At 41.8% G+C, this 14,072-nt stretch overlaps 2 protein-coding genes across 15 annotated transcripts in view; one reads left to right on the top strand and one right to left on the bottom strand.

Moving 5' to 3' along the window:
• The window catches only part of szt2 (SZT2 subunit of KICSTOR complex), a 145,476-nt gene extending 132,189 nt beyond the window's left edge, over positions 1-13,287 (bottom strand). For 6 of the 14 annotated variants that reach the window (XM_046049697.1, XM_046049709.1, XM_046049699.1 and 3 more), the window contains exons 1-3: positions 3,318-3,552; positions 2,666-2,791; positions 1,393-1,566 (exon numbers count right to left, since the gene is read on the bottom strand). In XM_046049697.1, coding sequence (XP_045905653.1) covers positions 1,393-1,566; positions 2,666-2,791; positions 3,318-3,350 — 333 coding nt within the window. In that variant the 5' untranslated portion in view covers positions 3,351-3,552. Of the gene's footprint in view, positions 1-1,392; positions 1,567-2,665; positions 2,792-3,050; positions 3,255-3,317; positions 3,553-3,670; positions 3,861-12,715; positions 12,881-12,991; positions 13,119-13,236 lie in introns of those variants that run through there. The other 8 variants (XM_046049700.1, XM_046049711.1, XM_046049704.1 and 5 more) reach the window with 5 other exon arrangements.
• On the top strand, positions 6,528-11,406 carry ddx10 (DEAD (Asp-Glu-Ala-Asp) box polypeptide 10). Its single transcript, XM_046049712.1, has 2 exons — positions 6,528-7,971; positions 9,681-11,406. Exons 1-2 carry the CDS (start codon positions 6,622-6,624, stop codon positions 10,869-10,871), a joined length of 2,541 nt encoding a protein of 846 aa, XP_045905668.1. The 5' UTR covers positions 6,528-6,621; the 3' UTR covers positions 10,872-11,406.
• Positions 13,288-14,072: the final 785 nt, after the last annotated feature.

Raw genomic sequence — 14,072 nt, 5'->3', positions numbered from 1 at the left:
AAAATGCCTTACATACACATGTGAGAGTCTTGTCATTCAATGCTTGTGCACAGTCAGTATCAAACAGATGGCAGAATTCACTCTTTAACAACATTAACTGATGAAACTGATGTTTATTTTTGGTTTAACAGTTAAGCATGAGCAAGTACAGTTGTCCACATCAATTATATTTATTTATCTTGTCAGTTTAAATAAATCCTATATATGTACCCAATGTCATCTGGCTGCTTCAGATTGGCGGGTGGTTATTTCAGGAAAGCGACCTGTCCGGAGTCACTCTAACGTACAGTGACAGCAGCTCTTTGTCTTAAATGCCCCTCCTGTGCAGCTACGCACATCGTGAACCTGTGACTCATCCTCACCAGCACATAAACAGTCACGCTGCAAAGGCAACTCTTGGCTTTCTGAGCATTGGTGTCCCCTGAGATGTTCACTGTGTATGCACCAGTAGTGAATCTCAATCTACACGCGGAAATACCAGCAGGTCTTGGTTACGTGGTCGAGCAGCAAACTATGATTCGTGTACCTTCAAAACGGGAGCAGCATTCACACCCAAGACACAGAATCAACTGGGAGAACTAGTTTTAAAGGTTTTATTATGGTTATTCTGTAAATATTATAAAAACAAAAATAAATATTTTCCACCATAAGCAATTTACAAAGCAAATAACTGAAACTGTGATTAATAGAAGTCTTTACATCGGCTTCCCGTCAGCTTCGGAATTCATTTTAAGGTTCTTGTTTTCACATATAGAGCTGTGCATGGTCCGGCGCCTGGGTACATCTCTGACCTGCTCCATCCTTATATCAGCAGTAGGTGTTCTGACCAGGCGTGCTGGTCGGTCCTCGCGCTCGACTGAAAACAAAAGGTGACCGTATCTTTGAAGTGGAACTGTGGAACTCTCTTCCTATAGAACTCCTATTCAGACTGGCCTTTGTCTCACCTCATGATGTCTAATTTGATCAAACTTGTTTTTAAAGCCTGTAGTTGCTTATATTTTATTGTTGTTACGTTTACTATTTTATGGTCTATTTTTAATAATCTTACTCTTGTGAAGCACTTTGTGACTTTGCTCTGTAAGAGGTGCTATACTAAATAAACATTACTTACTGAATGTGTTTCTTCATTTCAATCTCATTTGTGTCAACTGCATTCATTCAGGAAACAAGTTACCAACCATTAAGCTAATGACACACGGAGCAACTTTTAGAGCGATGGTGCTGGACAATGTTGCCATTAATTGTAATGAGTAAAGATTACTACCCTTTCCACCCACCCCGCCCCCGCTATCCGTTCAAAATATAGTTTGACTTGCCACCGGCAAGATTGCGCAGCAACATTGCTCAAGAAGTTGCTCCCGTGTATCATCAGCTTCAGACTTTAAGTCTTACCACAATCCCTGTGGAAGGGCTGAGGTCCAGCTCAATGATGAAGCGGTACCTCCGGGCAAGGAAGGCGGCCCGAGTGGACGGCATCAGCATACAAGTGTATGTGGTGGGGGAGAAATCTGGTTGCCATCCTTTAGGTAAGCAGCTCAGCAAGTGTAACTCATTCTCTGAGTTCTGCTGCAAATGAAGTGAGAGCCAAACATGACATCAGTGACCTATCACTCAAAACTTTGTGGTTCAGGAATTTCTCAATTTATTAAACAAACATGTTCATTTATTATATACATATACACTCACCGGCCACTTCATAAGCTGCACCTGTTCAATTGCTTGTTAACACAAATAGCTAATCAGCCAATCACATGGCAGCAACTCAATGCATTTAGGCATGTAGACTTGGTCAAGACAATTTGCTGTAGTTAAAAGTGAGCATCAGAATGGGGAAGAAAGGGGATTTAAGTGACTTTGAACATGGTTGCTGGTGTCAGATGGGCTGGTCTGAGTATTTTCACACACAGCCATCTCTAAGGTTTACAGAGAATGGTCCGAAAGAGAAAATATCACAAATAACATTTTCAAGTGGCCTTTTATTGTGGCCAGCCTAAGGCACCAATTCCAAAAAATGTCGTAGTCACTATACAAAAACATGGAAAAATAGGGCCCAGGTTGAAAAATACCCTCTCTTGCAGAGGTTCATTCACTGCTTATCTGGTATACAGTGGTCCTCAGTCTCAATCATTAATTGTTCATTGCTGTTTTCATAGCATTAATTGTTGCATTTATTAAATCATGTGTGTGTTAGCTGTGTAATAAGTAGTTTCATATATAAAGAAGTTGATTTTGTTGTTTGTTTTTAATGAAGTCAGTCTTTACGAGTCAAGGGCTCAATTCATTAATTGGAAATGTTCTTTTCCCTTTTCTAAGGATGGTACCCCGGGGTGAATTTAATGCATGTTAAATTCTATTATTTCTGATGGCCGAACTTGAGTGCAATCACTCTACTTCATTTTTTTTTTTTTAACAATTAACGTGTTTACAGTGCATGTTTTTGATGCCCCTTAAGGCATTTACGCTACAACCTTAATGTTATCTCTCATTGCATGTAATATATGCATTATATGCCATGAGAGAATTTGAGGATTACACACAAAAAGAACTATATTCTAATGTATATACTTTAGTGTTTCAGTTGTAGCCAAATAGCCACTTGTCGATCCTGTGGCTGCTGGGTCACCATGAGGACAGGAAAAGGACATGATAGGCATGATCAACTCACCAGCTCAGGCTTTGAGGCTGGCCAGATGATTTGGTTAAGTTTCCCCAGGAACCAGGCCAGACGCACATTCCTAGAGATCCGATACTCCTCCTTCATCAGCAGATAGATCTGATCAGCCTCCTCCACCTTATGAGGAGAAACATGTAGTACATGAAAGTGCAATGTTCAGAGTTTTGAGCACTACAATACTAACTTACTTTGCTTACTTGTGTGAATTGCCAAGTTTGTTGATAACGCTACTATATGATATACTTGCATACAAGTTTTTAGCACAAAATTCCATTTAAAAATCAGGCAGTTTAAAATCTATCAAATTCCATCGCTTGCAAAATGTATCAGCAGCACAATATGATTTAAGAATAGTAACTCAGTATGGCTAAGTTACCCACAATCCACTGGGTAGGCATCTTCTTCAATCACATGTAAATTATCTTCCTGCTGGCTATAAGTGTACCACTTTAAGTTAATATTTTATAACTTGCAACGCATCTTTACTTGTTACTTGTACGCCGTGTTCACCAAAAGATCGAATTAATTTGCAAAACGTCAAATAGAATGGAATAACTAAAATGCATGTATACCGTTGATCGAGGCAATACTAAATTTCTTTCTAACTTCAGCTAATTTGGTGCTGGGTGAAAACTGCATTTACCAAGGCACTGCACGGTCGTTCATGTGCATTCATTTAAGCACTAACTTATGCCGACACGCCAGAGACTAACTTTAATATAACGTTAGCTACAGACATAACGTGGCTCGTGACAACTTGCAACCAGGCTGTTATTGCTAACTTAGCTGCTGAGCTAACGCGCGGCTAACACACGTTCATTCGTCCAGAGGAGTCTACATCCACAGCTCTATTTGGTGCCGACTGTTTTTATGTATCACTTTACACTGGACTTTATAGGGCTCTGGCTGTAGGACAAACAACCAAATGGGAAATGTGCATTTCTTCCGAACCACTCCATGCCCTGCGCTTCTTCCTACAGAGTAAAGCTGTGTTACCTCATTGTCCTGTCTCTCTGCCATGCCGTGTGTAGCATAGGGACTGCAGGGGTGTTAGAGCCTCGGCTGACGAATATTCACTTTGGTTTGTGCAAAATAATATGTCTGGATACTTGTTTATCATCTGCCGTGTCTGTTGATCAGATGTTCGTAGTGCAGTGTCAGCTCGCCCAGGGTGTTAACGCACACATTTTCCGGTCAAATCTTACAAAATAAAAGGTGTTAGGCTAACATGGAAACGTGCATATTTGTGTCTTCGGGTAATGCAATCCAAAATGTAATTTCTATAGCATACATGTGGTAAATATAAGAAATTACATCAGCCGTTTCATAACAATCAACTACCAATAAATATTATATCTTATTATATATTTTATTTTTCATATGTTTTAAAATGGTTTGATAAGATGATAAGAAGACATTTAAACATGTCACAGTAGAATAAGAACAGGTGTCATTGATAAAATGAATTGCATTTAGCGGCTTTAGTTTCAGGGTCCTGGTACTGTGCACACTGGCTTACTGTCACACTGTCGAGGATTACTGGGTTTACTGTTATCAATAACTAGGGTTGTGCGATATGACCAAAAACGCGTTAATCACGTTAAAAAAATCAGATAATATCAATAATTATTATGATAAATGTCAAATCATTATTTCTGTCAAGTTAAAAGGCTGTTTTTTGCTTCTGAGTGAAAGAAACCACATGGTTTTAAACTTTTCTTTATGATCAGAACAAGCACTTGATGCCAAACAGTGGATCACTTAACCAATTTGAGGTAGAACATTCAAAACAATTATGATTTTCCTCAACAAAATAAATTAAGTGTTAATTCAGTCATGATTCAAATGAATTAAATCAAACATTTATTGAACATTTGTCATATTGTATGGAAAATTGTATCGCAATAAACATTATTAATGTTTTATTGCTTTCTATGACAAGTCTGACAAATGTCTCCTGTGAAAAAAAAGGAATATAGATATTAAGATATGTCACTGATACTAAGCAAGTTATCTAACGTTAACTGTGTAGCGGCAGGACTCCTGCAACTTCTAGAACTTTCAAATTGTTTTAGTTGTTGTTTTTTTAAAACATGTCTTTTTTCACATTCTAATAATGTTATTATTCTTATTTTCACGTATTGAAATTTTTTCTTGCATTTAACCATTAAGCTGATGATACACGGAGCAACTTTTTGAAGTTTTGAACGGATAGCAGCGGTGCGGGGCGGGTGGCGGAGTGGTGGGGGAAGGGGATTACTGTAGTAATCTTTACTCATTACCATTGATGGCAACGTTGCCCTGCACGATTGCTCTAAAAGTTGCTCTGTGTATCATCAGCTTCAGACCACAAGTTTTGGTCCTTGATACAATTTATTAAAGCTTTTATTTTGAAATTACATTCCTTAAACTTCCATGGATCTTGTTTTTAACCGGCACGTGATCCGGAAATGTCCTCGCGTCTGCAGAAACTGCAGGTCAGCTGACTAGACAACTATAACTAGTGAAATACCAAGTTAGTAGTGAAGACTTAGAGAACTGGCTTAACATCAGACATTAGTCTACGTCGTGAAGTAAGACATTAAATAATATGCAATGACATTCACATTTATGTATTTGGGTTTTATTACTTTTGTGCCAATCTGACAGGCTATTTCCATCCAGTGCTACTGCTAGAGGTTAAGGGATAGCCCAGAGTTCAGCCTCCCAGGTAGCTCAGAGTCAGAGCCTATGTCTGAATATTTACTTGTAGAAGGTCCATAGTTCTGTCATCTATGCTCTCTGTTCCTCTTTGTGAATTAATGGTAAAATAGATAGATAGATAGATAGATAGATAGATGGCTCCAGCCCCTCGCGACCCTGTACACAGGATAAGCGGCTGACGACGGATGGATTTCTTGTCCCCGTCAAGGGGAGATATTTATTATCTTTATCTATTGTCAATTTATATTCTATACATATATAAAGAAAAGGAAGACATTTAAACATGAGTTTCTAGAAGTTTATACCTTGTAAAATACTTTCTGGTCAAGTTGGGTTAGGATAGGAAAGATACTGACATTATGTGCTCCTACTTTGATCTTTATGAAGAAACTATAGTCTATTTATTCTGGCATTGTATTTACACCAAGAAACTGTGGAAAGATGTGAATTAATTTGTAACTGATAACCTAGTATTTACTGTGATTTTGTACATTTTAAACCTAACTGTATAAAAATGTCATTTTTGGTTTTACAAATGGTGAATGTTTATTATAATTATATCCACAAATTCACTAATACCAAGCCAAATTCACATAAGAAAGAAATTAAATTATATAACGTTATTGGAAAAATAACCTCGTTCCAAAAAAAGAAAGCTATTAAAACGGTGAAATTATGCATTTTACACAATGAATTTGTATGGGGGTTTTGGGAGTTTCAGTGGACCCAAAGATCGCTATGGACCCGAGTACAGACTAGCTAGAGAGAGTAGATTAAATGTACTTCTCTGTTTATTATCTTTTCAAAAATAATTGTAACTCAATTATTTGCTCAACCCCTCAGCCTGTTTTTATTTTCCATTTAACTCTTTTAACCCTGATTGTACACTGCACTGTAACTTTTATTATATTTTAATGTGAATTTTTTCAATATCCCTATCTTGCTTATAAACTTTTTTATATTTCCCTGTTGCTTTTATGTTTTATGTAAAGCACTTTGAATTACCTTGTTGTTGAAATGTGCTATACAAATAAACTTGCCTTGCCTTGCCTTAGAGCATGGAAGTTGTATCTGAAGTGCTGCCTGGCAGGTGAGTTTCAGGGCAAAATAGTCCCCTAACCAACAGCAATATAGGTGTCGCTTGAGTATCGCGTCATGCTAAATGCGACGAAGAGTTGTCTTTTCCACGCTGTTGACAGAAGTCGCAGCCTGTGTGCCTTTTAACTCTCTTTTCATATTAAATCATGGAGAAAAAAGGCTCAAACCCCTTAAGGAAGAAACCTAAACCCGCAAGGATGAAAGACGGCGCCGACCCCGTCAAAAACTTCGAGAAATGGAAGAAAAAATACAATAAAACGAAAGCACGAGTAAAGCGCGAGCGAGCGCATACGAAGAAGCCTGAGTGGCAGGTCGAACGGGAGTACATCGACAGGCTTGTTAGCAGATACGGCGACATAAACGCCAAGGAGGCTGTCAAGTTTTCAGACTTCCCCATTTCAAAGAAAACCTTGTTAGGTTTGCAGGAGGCCCAGTACAGACAGCCCACAGAGATCCAGAGGCAGACTATCGGATTCGCTTTGCGAGGTAAAGATGTCCTCGGCGCGGCTAAGACTGGGTCTGGGAAGACTTTAGCCTTCCTCATACCGGTGCTGGAGTGTCTGTATCGCCAGCAGTGGAGCTCCATGGACGGCCTCGGTGCTCTCATCATATCCCCCACCAGAGAGCTCGCCTACCAGACCTTCGAAGTCCTCCGCAAGGTGGGTAAGAACCACGAGTTCTCCGCAGGGCTCATCATCGGCGGGAAAGACCTCAAGAGTGAGTCAGAGAGGATCCACCGCACCAACATTGTCATCTGCACCCCGGGCCGGCTGCTCCAGCATATGGACGAGACGGCCGCCTTCCACGCCTCCGACCTCCACATGCTGGTCCTAGACGAGGCAGACCGCATCCTGGACATGGGCTTTGCGGATACTCTTAACGCCATCGTAGAGAACCTCCCCACGTCCCGGCAGACGCTGCTGTTCTCCGCCACGCAGACCAAGTCGGTAAAAGACCTGGCCAGGCTCAGCCTCAAAGACCCAGAGTACGTGTGGGTTCACGAGAAGGCCAAGTTCAGCACCCCGGCCACCCTGGAGCAGAGCTACGTGGTGTGTGAGCTCCACCAGAAGGTCAACATGCTCTACTCCTTCATCAAGAGCCACCTGAAGAAGAAGATCATTGTCTTCTTCGCCTGCTGCAAGGAGGTGCAGTACCTGTTCCGGGCCCTCTGCCGCCTCAGACCCGGCATGCCCATCCTGGCTTTGCATGGCAAGCAGCAGCAAATGAAGAGAGTGGAGGTTTACAATGATTTCCTCAGGAAGCAGAACGCCGTGCTCTTCGCCACGGACATAGCCGCCAGAGGCCTGGACTTCCCCGCCGTCAACTGGGTGCTGCAGTTTGACTGTCCTGAGGATGCAGACACCTACATACACAGGGTGGGCCGGACTGCTAGATACAAAGAGGGGGGAGAGGCCCTGCTGCTGCTGCTTCCGTCCGAAGAGAAGGGCATGGTCGGCCAGCTGCAGGAGAAGAAGGTTCCCATCAGTAAGATCCAGGTTAGACCTTCCCACAGCATCACAGTCCACACAGAGTGAGTGGGGAAATAGAAACCAGTGCACAGTGTCATCCACCACAGCACAACTCAGATCTGTGGTCATTTAGGCTGTAGTTCTCTTAAAAATCTTTATAAAACAGTACTGGAGGAAGGAGTCAATAAGTTAACACTGCTACATTTTCTTCAGTGTAGTCCGCTCATTCAGCATTCACCAGACTTGAATATCTTAATGAATGATAAAGTTCCGGAATCCGTCTGTATGTTGAGTGGTTTCAGCTGCACTACAGTCATCCTCAATCATCTCCAACATAACTATGACAAATGTTCCATGAGTGTGACTAATCACCTTGATATAAACAAACATACTGATTCCTGCAGTAATGTAGCCCAGGGTAAATGTTTCAGTGCAACTGCTGCCAACCTGACAGCTGCCTTAACGTGCACAGAGTCACAGTGTTATAAATAGGGATGGGGATCGATACCCGGTTCTAAAAGGACCCGGTTCCAAACTTTCTCAAAACCCGAAAATCAATAAGGCTTATCGATACTGCTATCGAGACTAGCGGGTCCTATAATGTAACGTTATCTCTCGAACGTCAAACCTGATTTAACTTAAAACGCAATGAATAAGAAAACTACTGTCTTTTTAGTGATGGTAGGGCTGGACGATATGGCCAAAAATGTTATCACGATAAAAGGTTTCATATCTTTTGATATCAATAATTATCACAAGTATCAAATAGTTACTTCTTTCGAGTTTACAGGCTGATTTATTCCCCTGTGTGAAAGTTGAAGAAACCTGATGGTCACTTGTAGTTTAAATTCTTCTTAATGGTCAACACTTGATGCCAAACAGTGGATCACTTCACAAATCTGGGGCAGAACATTTAAAACAATTCTGATAAAATCTTTGTCAACAAATATGCACAACTAAAATTAAGCTTAAGCTTTTTTTTCAGTCCTTTTTTCCTCAACAAAATAAACATTGATTTAAAAAAAAAAAAAAAAAGTCCTAATTTATGTATGATTCAAATAAAGAAAGAAAAACACTTATTGAATATTTATTGAACATTTGTTATATTGTTATTGAAAAAAATGATTGCGATAATTATTGTTCTATTGTCCAGCCCTAATTGTCCGGGCCCGTTTTATACCACTTAAACTGTTTATCAACAGGCTGCAGCCTCTACTGCTCTCTGTTGGCTCCTACACACACACACACACACACACACACACACACACACACACACACACTCTCCTCAGTCCGTGCAGGACTACATCATGCCCGTTGGGTCTGGTCATATAACGTCACCAAATAATGGTAAAGTAAAGATCATGTTTGGGTAACAAACTAATATCTAACAAGGATTTCAGTCTTTCTGAAGATGTACAATTCTGCACATGAATGCGTTCTGATGTGCTTTGATATCGACTGTATGAGTGAAGAAATGAAACGGTGTGTCAGACAGCTGCTTCAGGCTTCGCAGGAGTAATCAGACAGAAACTCAAAGTTTGTTGAAGCAAAGCTTCACAGTGTAAGTTGCTGTAGTTACTGATCTAGGGTTTATCTGATCTCAGTCTCTGAAACAGAAAACCCTCATTTCAGGCTAAACATACTCAGAGTTTTCACTAAACCTGCCTTCTGAAACAGGGCCCAGGTCTGAGTGTTCCTCACATCAACAAATATTTCATTGTTTGTTTGATTTCTAGGTGAATGCAGACAAACTGCAGAATGTACAGCAGAAGCTGGAGGCCTTCCTGGCCCAGGAGAAGGAACTGAAGGAGAGAGCCCAGAGGTGTTTTGTTTCCTACCTGCGCTCCGTCTTCCTGATGAAGAACAAAGAGGTGTTTGATGTCTTTAAACTCCAGATTCAGCAGTACGCAGTTTCTTTGGGCCTCGCTGTGGCTCCGAGGGTGCGCTTCTTAAATAAAGCTCAGGCACAGAGAGCTGAGAAAGAAGGACAGAGAGAGGAGGAGCAATCCGAAGAAGAGGGAGAGCTGAGGAGCTTTAAGGCCCAACTGAAAGGAAACGTTCCAAATGAGGAACGTCAGAGCTCAGAGTCAGAAGATTCAGGCGATGAGGAGGAGAGCGGCGTTGAACAAGAGGCGGATCGACCTCTAGGTGCAGTGGATGAGGATGATGATGATGATCTAAGAGATTTGGACCTGTTGACAGTGAAAAGAAAGGATGTCTTCAATCTGACAGCGGACGAGGAGAGTCCGGAGGAAGCTGTCCAGGGCCCCAAAATGAAAACAGAAAAAGAGACGAAGTTTAAAGAAGCTAAAAAGGTCCTCAAGAGAAAATTCCAAGTCAACACCAAAGTGGCTTTCAGCGAAGAAGGACAGGCCGTGCAGCTGTGGCCGCCAGTCCAACAGGCAGTGACTGCAGAGGAGAATGACGGGGAGGAGGAGGAGGTGTCAGGGATCAACGTGGAGAAGGCCAGGGAGAGGCTAAAACGTGAGGACCAGGAGTTTGACAAGCATGAGTACAGCCGCAAAGTGAAAGCCAAACACCGAGAGAAGAGGCTGAAGGCAAAGGCAGCCCGGAGGGAGGCCAGCAAGCAGCACGGGCAGAAATCTGACGAGGACGAGGAGGACGAGGTTGTGGCGTACCTGGCCAATCACAGCGAAGACGAGTTCGACCCCAGCAGCCTGCCGGACCCTGACAAACTGCGCACAGAGGAGGATGAGGAGGACGAGGAGGACGACGAAGAGGAGGAGATATGGTCAGCTAAACGGCAGCATAACAGTGAAAGCAGCGACGAGGAAGAGGAGGATCTCACAGCACGGAAGAGGAAGAAGGTGAGGCAGCAGGATGATGAGCACACAGCTCTGGACACTGGTCTCTCTCTGGCCGAAGACGAGGAGTTGGTCTTACAGCTGCTAGGAGGACGAAGGTAGAAAACAGAGGAGTCAGAGGTTGCAAATATTCTGAACTCTTCAGCTGACCAAAGTTCTAACAACAAGGTTAGCTGAAGTTCCAGACTCCATGCTGATTCTGCTCAGTGTGTGTGTTCGCACTGGTTCACCTCCATGTATTTGGACGACTCACAAGAGACTGATTGAAGAAGGGTCGAAGCTGACTCATCAGAAATCCTGACTTTTAGTCCATTGTTTGGGTCAAGCTTTAAATACTGGATCCTACAACTCCCATAATGAAGCCAATACTGTGTCTTTGTTAAAACCCTTTAAAACTTTGCTTCAAATCTTATTTGTCTGTAACATAAATATACAGGACTAAATCAGCAACACTCAGAGTGACACATGTTTGACTGTGTGGGTGAGGTTTCATCTGATTTGATTGATTTCTTGTGTATCAACTCAACTTAATCATCAGAGGGACTGCATGCCTTTGATGACCTGTACTGAATAATTAACATTTTTTTGAGATGAACTTTGATATTGAATTATTCAATTAAATCATTTGTATTGCTCATTTCAGTGTTTAATGGTTTGAAATTAATTTGACCTCCTATTCATGAGAGCTGCATTCATATGTGTAGATATTTGCAGGTCTGGAAACTCAGTTGTTAACACTGTCATGAGTTAATGTCTGTATCAAACAAACTAGTTTGTCCATCATAATGTCGCTCCTCATCCAGACTCATTCCAGTGTTTCTTCCTGTTCTGAACGGTCACACTGGAAGGCGTGGTGAAAGGGCTGCTGTTGTAGCTTCCTCCTGCATCCCTTTGCCTCCAACAGCTGTCTGTGTTGGGTTAACGTGATGAATTGTTCAGTGATAGCGGTGCATACTTTGGACCATTGTCTCCTCAAAGGCAGTCATAGTGTTACAGTCTGTACCCCATTTTATTTTTTAAGCACACAATAATAAGTGCCATCGCACAAAGGAGACGATGCTGAGCATGTACTCTCGGGGGTCCAGTCCAGGTGTCAAACCCTAAGAAGCCATGAAAGAAGGGGATGCAGAATGTTTGTTTTGTGATGAGCACTTCTCTGCTACTTCTGGACACTGGGTGTGATGTGAGCAGTGTCAGAGGTGGAGTTCACAGGTCATGTTCAGACATAACTGGAGCTGAATTCATTGGCGACCTTTTGTCCTTTTAAGTTAAATAATGTAAATCTGTAAATAATATTTACTTAGCGTTTGTTTGTGTTTAATGTTTCATTCATTTTCAATCAGTTATATTCCGATTAACTTATTTATAAAATAACATGACAAACTATTAAAAACATTATTTTCTTTCTACATATTCTTAACCTTTCTTGTAAATATAAAAATTTTAGATCAGTCTGTCTAGGTTAGGCGAGTTTAGGTCACAAATTCTAAACATTATCTTCCGGCCCTTTATTGCAATACTAAAAGTTACATAGTCACTAAAACAGAGACTCTGAGCGGAAAGTCACAAAATCATTTATACTTGCAGCCACTCCTGTAACGGTTAAGCTTCTCACCCTGTTCAGGGCTGATACACACCTCTTCATCTAGACATGGTGTCCCTTCACCCACACTGACATCATCCTGGACTCTTCACCACAAACTGACATTTAGCTAGGACTTTAAAGTTTCCCGTTATGCGTGTATTTTTCATTGTTTATCCTTAAGACAAGTTTCACTTCCACATCAGTTGAAGATCACGCATAGTTTCTTTGCACAGCCCACAACTCATTGGTCACACACAGGGTAGCTTGTACTTTTCTAATGATCGCACAGTGTGCACACTCTGTGTTCTCACCATGGTGCAACTTAAGTACAGGAAACAGGCTGTCAGAGAGAGTCACTCACCGTTCTAAGCTGTTTTACTTCTTAGTGCAGGTTAATTTTAGTGATGTCTGTCTACATCTGACTTCTTCTGTCAGGACTGTAGCTGATTCAGCTTTTCTTTTCCTAGGCCTTGGCTTCTGTATCCTTGGCCTGGGGGACAACTCCAGTATAATTTTTGTTGTACTACTGGTACAGCAATGAATAAAAAGATGGTTATTGGTACAGTAACACTTATTTCAAAATCAACTCTGTAGGCATCTATATATATCCTAAAATGAGAGTAAGGTCACTGGAGACCTGTGGCTGCAGCGTAGGATGTGAGGAGGATGTTGTGAGGAGGTTGAGGTTGTTATGGAACTAGTTGCAGGGGTAGAAGGCAAGGTGGGGGTTGAGGTTGTGGCAAACGGTTGGAGTAGAATGGATTCTTTACATTGAAGAAAAGAAAAGATAAAACAACAATACATTAGAATTAGTGTAAGAAACAGTCATTTCTACCAAGCTCAAGCTACTTTTAATACTTTCCCAAAAAATCATTTTCTTACCAACAACTTGTTCAGCGTCCTCTGTCATTTAGCAGCCATGAAGTCCATCTCCGTAAATATATCTGTGTTCAACGGCCCTGCACTCCCCTCTCGACACAAGCCACCTTATTGTAGGCCTGGGAGAACAGACCAGCCATGTGATATTTATCTACCCTCTTTCCAGGATTCTGTTATCCAGTTATCAGATGCCCTGAAATAGTAGGCATTCAGACTCCTAAAAAGGGTCCTAACAAGGGGCAACATCCTGTGTGTGCAGTGAAGTGGCAGAGTGAAGTATCACTTCCTGGCCTCTTGCTGTAACAACAGTGTCAAGGTTCTTGTGGGAGTGGTGTCTATCAAGAATAAGGATCTGTGGCCTCTGGGATGCACCCAACACTGTGTGCAAAATGATACAGCCAGTCCATAAAGACTATCAACGTACTCTGAATCAGACAGCCTACCAATTGACCCTGCAGGTGCTCCATCCAACAGCTGTGGATTAATCCTTTTCTGGGGGAATATGAAAAAGTGTGGTGCATACTGCCCTGCAGCATTCATGGCACATACTGCAGTGACATTGAAGCCCCTCTCCGCACTGGTATTACTCCCGACCTGTTTGTCCCCCTTGGTGGCAACCACTGGCAACAACTTTTAAAGATTCTGAATGCCCGTCTCATCCATGTTCAACACCCTGGTGGGGCCAACATCATTTAAACTACATAGAACCTCCTGGTAGACCCACAAAAAGTGATCAGCTTTTTGCTTATTGAAGTCCACAACTCGCTAAACTGGTAGCCTGGGGTCTTTGAATGGCCAATTCTTGATGTCACTATGTCATCTATGCCTGCCAACCCCCT

Source organism: Micropterus dolomieu, linkage group LG05 (genome assembly GCF_021292245.1).
Source record: "Micropterus dolomieu isolate WLL.071019.BEF.003 ecotype Adirondacks linkage group LG05, ASM2129224v1, whole genome shotgun sequence".
NCBI lineage: Eukaryota > Metazoa > Chordata > Actinopteri > Centrarchiformes > Centrarchidae > Micropterus > Micropterus dolomieu.
This window is presented reverse-complemented; position numbering and strand designations above follow the sequence as displayed.

Excerpts from the sequence above, each read along its gene's own strand:
- ddx10 (XM_046049712.1), top strand. The coding sequence starts at position 6,622 with ATGGAGAAAAAAGGCTCAAACCCCTTAAGGAAGAAACCTAAACCCGCA. Across the intron at positions 7,972-9,680 it reads TTCCCATCAGTAAGATCCAG|GTGAATGCAGACAAACTGCA; the intron begins GTTAGACCTTCC and ends TTTGATTTCTAG.